This window comes from Neolamprologus multifasciatus, chromosome 20 (assembly GCF_963576455.1).
Source record: "Neolamprologus multifasciatus chromosome 20, fNeoMul1.2, whole genome shotgun sequence".
Classification (NCBI taxonomy): Eukaryota; Metazoa; Chordata; class Actinopteri; order Cichliformes; family Cichlidae; genus Neolamprologus; species Neolamprologus multifasciatus.
The window spans coordinates 14,500,249-14,508,911 of record NC_140458.1 but is presented as its reverse complement, the minus strand read 5'-3'; the positions used below and the strand labels follow the sequence as shown (position 1 = coordinate 14,508,911).

The 8,663-nt window shown below is 43.0% G+C and overlaps 1 protein-coding gene across 1 annotated transcript; it reads left to right on the top strand.

Annotated features, from left to right (window-relative positions):
* Positions 1 to 948: 948 nt before the first annotated feature.
* Positions 949 to 3,264, top strand: bhlhe23 (basic helix-loop-helix family, member e23). The gene has a single exon (XM_085146206.1). The coding sequence runs from the start codon at positions 1,865 to 1,867 to the stop codon at positions 2,546 to 2,548; it is 684 nt and encodes a 227-aa protein (XP_085002332.1). The 5' UTR covers positions 949 to 1,864; the 3' UTR covers positions 2,549 to 3,264.
* The last annotated feature ends 5,399 nt before the right edge of the window (positions 3,265 to 8,663 follow it).

Sequence of the window (8,663 nt, the reverse complement as noted above, 5' to 3'; positions counted from 1 at the left end):
AACAATGTTCACGGGGTTTGAGGGAAGTTCATCTAATCCATTATAATATTACAATATATCAAACACATGCTTATAATTGCATTTGCACATGATCAGAATGTCACACTTTCTCTCCCCATGAAATGAAGGTGCAAACTGCTGTGATTGAGCTTTTCACATACAGTGAATCATTCTGCATCATGAAGGTCAAACATCTAAGTATCTAAGTGAAGTATACACTACTCTTCAATGCAGGTATACTACGGGCATCTTCAAGAGTACTGCATACATATATATATATATATATATATATATATATATATATATATATATATATATATATATATATATATATATATACCTCGTCAAGCTGTCGCGCTAGAGCATTTTTAAGGCATCTCCACAAGGTGGCACCATCACCTAAACAAAAATATACACTAACATGGGGGGAGCTGAATGTACAGTGTATGGCTTTAGTGAGTTACGGGAGGCTTCACAGTGGTGTAATGCTCTACAGTGAACTCAGAGTGGCACCGTTATCTCAGCTATCGACTTAGTGACAGTCAGGACACCTGTTCCTCATCCTCAGGAAGTGTATGACTTGCACTCTAACACCTACAGATATAATGACGTTTTAATTATGATTATCGTTTGGCATATAATTGTATTACAAATCTTTATTTAGCAGATTTAGCAGATATTTAGAGATCTCAAGTTGACGCTGAGCTATTTTCTTTAAATTCTATCAAAGCATCCTATTGTCTCTTCTTGCAAAGAAGAGTATTGGCCTTGAATATTATCGCAAATTGTGACGATTTTCATGACATTTGGTTACTGATTCTTTCACTAATCACTGACTGGATAGTGTAAAGGGCTATAACACCTGATGTCTGAGTGTATCCGCCCACTAGCTTTTGTTGTTGACTGCAGGTAAACGGCGGTCAAGGGGACTGTGGGTTCATTGTTAGGACTATCAATCAGAGAAGGCTGCACAATTGAAACTGATGCCCAAAACTGTCACTGCACTGTCAGCTTGTCTATCTATCACATTCACTTCAAAAAGCAAAACGCTCGAACCTGGAGGTCACATTCCCAAACCTCACAAAATGTCATTTACCTGATCCCTCACTATGTTTCTGATCTAGACTTCTTCAGATAGGTGAGTCCTTTTTCTCCAACGACCTAGTCGTTTGTTAAGGCTTGAGCTCTTCTTCATTTGTGCATTTTCAATGCCTAAAAAAATCCTACAAATACCTCCAACTTCAAGTTTATTTAAAGTATCGGAAAGAACAGTTTTGTTAAATGTGTATTTATTCGTGGAGAGTGCCGGCATACACGCGGCTGTGTCAGTTTGTGTTGCATTTATCGCTTTGTGATTGAAATTGGGAGCAGACCTGCGCTCTTCCTGAGTTAATTAAAACGCCCCCCTGATTGGACGGGCAGATAATCCCGACGGGCCTCGTGCTCCTACTAACTTGCAAGCAGGGCAGAGCGCCAGTCACAATCTGCCCAAGGCGAGGGAGGGCAAGAAAGACGCGCGAGAGGAAACCGACCGTACGAAAGGGACACGAGCGCTCCGGTCTCAACGAGCACAGTTAGAGAAGTGTTGTGGAACGTGGGCTATGCGCGCAACAAGGGGGGAGCGCAGTGTACAGAGGAGGTGAATGCATGTAGAAGCTTCAGATTCACAGCCTCCTTCTTGAAGAGTCACTGCACTGACAGAGGAAAGGAGTGAAGAAGGAGAGGAGCTCCTTGGAAACAGCAACTCTTGGAGAGAACTACGCGAGAACACGCTACAGTTTCCAAAACAAAAGCTAGGATAAAGGATAAGGATAAAGGAAGCGCGGTAGACTTTTCCTGGTCAAAACCTGCTCTGGAAGAGAAAATGAATGTCAACGAAGAGAATCTGCTTAAGTCCATCAGCAACGACGCGCTCCTCGACCTGACGCAGCGCTACGGGCAGTCAGCCTTCGGGTTTGGCGCTGGCCATGGTGCTGGAAGCCCCGGCCGGTTCCCGCTTACACCTGCCACTGATTTCCTCTCCGGGCAGACCGCGAAGTCCAACGAGAGCGGCGGGGAACACACGAGCGACGACGAGGATGGCTTCGACTCGCTGGAGTCCCGGAAAAGGGGCTCGTCATTTGGGGACGACAAGCCCGGAGGGGCCCTCGCTAAGAAGAGCAAGGAGCAACGGTCCCTGCGGCTCAGCATCAACGCCCGCGAGAGAAGGAGGATGCACGACCTGAACGACGCGCTGGACGGCCTGCGCGCCGTTATTCCCTACGCCCACAGCCCCTCGGTGAGAAAACTCTCCAAAATAGCCACTCTCCTCCTGGCCAAGAACTACATCCTCATGCAGGCGCAGGCTCTGGAGGAGATGAGGCGGCTGGTGGCGTATCTGAACCAAGGACAGACCATAACTTCACCGATCCCCCCCGCCCTGGCACCCTTTGGACAGGCTGCCGTATACCCCTTCTCGGGTTCCGCACTCGCCACCTGTGCCGAGAAGTGCACTACTTACTCTGGGGCACCGTCGAGTCTCTTCAAACACTGTAACGACAAGCCTTGATTTGCTTTAACTCTCTTTCCTGAACTTTTAGCCTACCTATACTGCACCCGTGTCGGTCTCTCACCCACCCTAGTTATTTTAAAACCATTCTGTGGAAAAAAAGAAGGAAAAAAAAGAAACGATTTTAGTCTAATGCATAATCTTAAGATATGGTTAAGTGAGCATATTGCAATGTTTCATCCAGATTTAACTGACGCTACATAGAAAATGAACTGCTTAGGCCTTCTTATAGGATGACGTCCCTGTTACTTTGTCGCTTGTACTTTACAAACACTTACAGGCCATGTCCAAATTTGGGTAAATTTGAGAAAGCTTTTGTTATCAGCTCATTTGTAATCTATGCAACATTCAGTAACAACAACACGAAACGAGGAAACGGGACCCAATGCTACAACATTTAAATTTGAAATTAAGGCTTCCCCCGACTGACTATATGATGCTATGTGGGAGATAAAAAAAAAAAACACAACCTTATGTGATTCTGACTGATATTTTCTGATACCATGTGTTGACAGGTTTGTTTTTATTTTACGTTACTGCACATCTCTCATGATTGTATTGTACAACTTAAAAAAATCACTTGCTTCAAGCCCGGTTATCTTAATGGTTATATGACTACAGCCTATCAACTGAAGAAGCGTTTTGGTTGTGTTGCAACATGGATTTCATATATTGTTTATATGTCTTTATAATTAAAACACATATCTATGCTCGGACTCGGTTTGCTTCATTTCAACAACAACGCCACAGCTTTAAAACAGTTTTACACGAGGCACACCGCTGACATGATATTAAAACTTCAGGCAGTGTAAAAATACACACTTTACTTAATTTAAAATTTCAAAATTTTCAAATGCACTCTGTTTATATTTACGTTCCGGACACAATGCCGTGTTTTTTAGGAAACCCTGAAAAAACTGACACACTTTTAACGCATCTATTTTTCAAGGCAAACAAATGGGAGAATAACGGTGCATTGTAGCCACAGACAAATTTTATATGTGAAAAAGAAAAAAAAACTATCACGCTGCTCAAATTATCTCTACTTCTTACCCTCTGAGTTGAACCCCCAACTCACCCCGCAAAAAATGAGTTGGCATTTTTCTGTTCTTGCATTTCAAGCCTTTGACATGAAGAGATGGGTCTAAACGAGCTCAGTGGGGCTGGTGGGGCCTGTTTGGCACGCAGTGGGGTCGGTGGCGCTGAAGGGAAGTACGCAAGAGCCGCCCGGGGCACCCAGGACCTGTCTCTGGTTATTTGGGTGATTGTATGCTTCCTTGGCGGGCTCTTAAAGCCTGGACGGCTATTAACACGATTTCTGCTCCTGTCTCTTTGGTAGGCAATTCACTGAACGTTACAGGGCCAGCTCCCCGTTGCAGGTTGGGCACTGGATGAATTTAGAGCAAAGTATATACATATATAAAAAGAAAATATGCTTGGTATTTGTACTGGTCAGAGAGAAGTGATATTCACATTCCTGAAAACAAGCATTTGTCTTTGTTTTTGATCATCTCTAACTGTCTGATAGTATCTCTGTTTGGCACACTAATAACAAGTCCATGTTATCGCTAAGTGTACATATCAGTGCTTTATTATTTCTCTTTTTAGTTATATTAGTGTACATATGTTAATGTAAATAGTCCAATTTCCATTTGTGGTTTTGGGGTGTAAATAAAAACATCTAACATCACAAAATATATTTAACCTATTGATCTGGAAATTAACACTGAACAAAGATCCACACAGTAGTAGTGGATTAAACAACGCTTCCATTAGACTGATTACAATTGTAAACCGTTAGGTAAATGTGCTCTTTTTCAATCACCACCAGCCTGAAAAGTGCTTTGATTTGTACGAAAGAACTTAGAAAAAATGAGTAACACCAGAATAAATGTTGCCTTTAATCTCACAGGTGCTTTTCCTACACTGACATATTCACACTCATTTGTGTTCTTTCTACTTGCTCCGATGAATACATTAAACCAGACATTTGTTCTTGAGCAGTCTGGTAAATCTAGTCAGAGACTAAGTGATCCACCACAGTGTGTCTCTCTTACAATTTAGATACATGTCACAACAACAGCCCACCCATGGCATCTTAAATGGGACCTTTGATGACACATGCCTTGTCTGAGGCCCCGTGAGACAGTCAGGACAGCGGAGATGAAATGTGACAAATGCTGCCAATGATGTGAGGACTCTGGCCCTGCGCTTCATCAGTCCCTGTGCAGCCTAATAGCCATAAATGAGACTGTTGCTTTTTGTGTACCGATGGTTGGGTGGTCACTCTTCCTCCCTATAGGCCTCAGATGTCGAGCTAAAGAAATATATGTTATATTTTGGCACCTTATTATCTTAATGGCCATCAGCGTACATAGTGGTAGTGTGTTATTTGACACGTTGGCTATACATTAAGACAGATTTGTGGTCTTGCTGGTCACATGGTGGTGTTCCCCCATGCTTTAGCCAGTCAGCAGTGAATGAAGTGTGTTTTAAATAATCATTTATCTTCATTTTTCTGTATAACGAGGGCAATTTTGTGTGTTTTACAATTTTTGTAAATGTAAATCAGAATCTGAAGATGTGGGAAGTGGCAAACATTCCTTTTTCTTGTTGTGTAACATGTTGACTGCTCATTTAATTTGCTGATAAAGGGACTCAAATTAAATAACTGTTCTTAATTATCCATGTAATAAATTTATAATTACATGGATAATTCATGTGACTTAAAGTAAGTGTCTAATGCAATATCAAAAAGTCCAATTTGGTGTTTAAAAATATTAAAATTGAGAGAAATGTACATATTTTTTCATAACATACAGTAAAAAAAAGAAAAGAAAAGAAGAAAGAATAAAACAAACACACGTAAAGAATTTTTATCCATACAACTACAATTATACAAACCCATTGATTTTGGATGCAACACAGAAAATAGATACATTTCTGGATATGCTCCGGGCAAGGTTAAAAACAAAATCGGCCACATGTTTCTGAAGGCTACAATTATAAAAGCAAGATTTAAAGTCATCATTTAAAACTATGAATGAAGTACAGTGAAAGACAGTTATGTGTACTTATATTCCTCATCTGGACCTGTCTGATCTGTTCTACCATGACAGATTGTGGAGTCACCTCACACACAGAATTTAAAAATAGTCATATTAACCTGCGTCATCACTGTCCTCTCCTCACAAAAACACATTTTCAAACAGGTAGTGGGAGTACTGCAGTTGAACGTAGATTCATCTCTAAATATTATATGATAATAATGATATAATCCAAGTATTTCAAAGTGTTGAAAGAAAATATTTTACTATAAATGCATTGTAGTATTGTATAGCATATATTAAGATTGCAAACTATTATCGCTGCCTTTTCTCACCTATTTTCTCCTGTTGACAGTGTATTTATTCGGAGAAATCCTCAGTGCTTTACTACTCTCACAGCCCAGTGTGGTGCAGGAGTACGGACAGACTGTGTGATGTCTGTAAACATTTGTGTTTGCTCTCGGTGGGATAGAAAGGGAGTGATTTCATTACCATGGCTCAGAGCTTTGAGGTATGTTTGTGTGCTTTTCTCCAACCCGATGGTATAGTACTAAAACCATATGCCCTTAAGTGCGTACCTCTGCCTAATGCATCTGACAGCGCTGTTTTCTCTAATTAAGTTCTCTCCATGTGCAAGCTCATGTGTCTGATGCACATTGTAGCACTCCGTTTCACACACACATAGCCCAACACACAAACTGTACTTACAACAGGGGCCTTGAAGGAAAATGAACACCCTTCGACTCCGATTAAGCTTACTGCGGGGGGACCAAAGGGTTTATTAAACATTAGAGATTTTTTGTCTTCATTAAAATGCGCTCACAGAAGCATAGTTGAGGCTTTGTATGCGAAGTGCCATTGAAGGCTTGTTTTTATGCAGGTTCCTGAGAGGGGGAAGGGGCGAGGATGTGAGATAGAGAATAGACCTAGGCAAGTGGATGTGTGCGCGGGGGGTTCATCAGTGTGTGGAGTAAAAAAGAGGGCACAGCACGTGGAGGAAGAGATGAGGTGCTGAGGAGATGAGAATGCCAGAGGTTGCACTGTAAGGATGCCCCACATTCACCCACCCAGCCACCCGTGGACCTCCAACTTCTCTGCTTCACTATGACATCACACTTTGTCGTCCCTCCCAGCCCCGCCTTGTCGGAAGCGATAAGCGGGTGAGTCAGTTGGTTCCGAGGAGCCATGTGATTTGGGGCGACGTTCCTACAAGTGCAGCGGGGACGGGCCAGGGCCCTTCATTCGTTAATCAGATGTCTAAAGGGGGGTTGGAGAGAGGATGTCTGTTTGTATGTGTCTGTGTTTTTGTGCATCGTGTGAATGTGTGCGTGCGGATGCCCGTGTTTTGTGCTCATATGGCTGAAAACCCTTGAAACATGGCAGCCATGCAAAGCGTTTTGCCTATCGCCACAAGGCACCTGACACAACGCATGGTAGACCCAGACAGTGTGGCAGGGGCCAAATTGGGCCTGGTAGGGGGGAGAGGAGCTGGGATAGGCAGCACTTGATGACAACAGTCTGAGCCATTGTTGAAAATGATATCCTAGGCCGCAGTTACCCTCGTTTTTTGTAGTTACCAGGACATTTTGATTCTCAAAGGCTCAATTTTCTTTCAAGACCTCTTTTGCACTTTGCTAAAGCTTTTCTTGCCCCTACATTCTCCTGCTAACTTGCCTCTGTTTCTCCTCCTCCTGCAGTCCCTCCCCCTTTTTCTATGCCTGTGCTCATCACACTCTTTCTCCTTTAGCTTGTTGTCTTGACAGAGGATATGAGCTGACAAACGGGGGCATCCGTTATTGTAGCATGGCCTAATCTCTGTAATGGCCCCAGACATACATAACTGGTGGTGGGCAAACACTAGACATACACAGACACATAGACACGCAAACACACCTCAACTTACTAGACAAATGTACATGAATGCCCTGGAGTCGGTAATCAGCAAACCCTCGTCCCAAAGACTTACCCTAACTTTAAACACTTCTTTCCTAGCACTAACCAGTACTCCAACTTTAAACCACATCTCAGCCATTGAATTTTAAGAATTATCGACAAGGCACGTAATGCAGAAGTAAAGTATTACACCCATCTACACGCACACACACACACACACACACTTTCACACACAGGCCCCAGCACCCCTCTCGCTGCTCAGTACCAGCTGAGGAGCACCATGGTTTTGTGGGGAGCAGGGGGAGCTCGTTATCCTCATTAATTAATGACAAAAGCGATGTAATTGGCCATCCATAATCCACCATGCGGAGACGGTGTGACAGGCAGGGCCGGGACCATCCTCTACAGCGAGTGCTACTCATAAACACACACACCGAGGGTAAATGAAGACACATTTCATCCTGTTTTTGTGCGTCAGTATTTATGTGTGGCTTCTGATGCACATTAACTGAAAGACATGCAAAGTGATACCAAAGGTTGCGAGAAGAGGGAAGCGTGACCCTGCGTGTTCCCACAGTTTCGGTGTCATTTTACACAAATGAAGAACATTTCAAAGTGCGTCACTTGGTTTTTAATTCTCATCTTATTGTACTGTTTAAGGCTCCACTGGGCCCAGGCTGGAGCACCACACTGCAACATGCTGTAACCCCCCCACTCAGGATGAAAAGACAAGATTAATGGCACTTCCTGTCGCTGACGATCTTGCACTAGCCTAATTAAAACCACTGGAACATGCGCGTAGCCAAGGATCAGTGGCTTTTAATGAGGAGCTTGTAGGCTGATTTGGGCCTCATTTTCTGCTTAATAAGGCCGGTTTAAAAAGTAATTTTGGAGGGATGTGACTCCTTTAAACCTGCTCATTATCAATGATAGCGCTTCACTTAAGTACTTCAGGAAACGCTGTGTTTAATTAATATTGTGTCGCGCACGTGGATTAGCTGACAGGCTGGAATGGTGGAGTGCAAGCAAGTGAGCAAGGGAGCTGGAATTGATGAAGAACTTTCAAGGGCACTGATTTCATTAAGCAGCTTCATTACAGCCCAAATAACTCTTCTTGTCATTTCAGTGCTCCAGTCACTCTTACTGTGCACATACACACACACACAATAATCCTT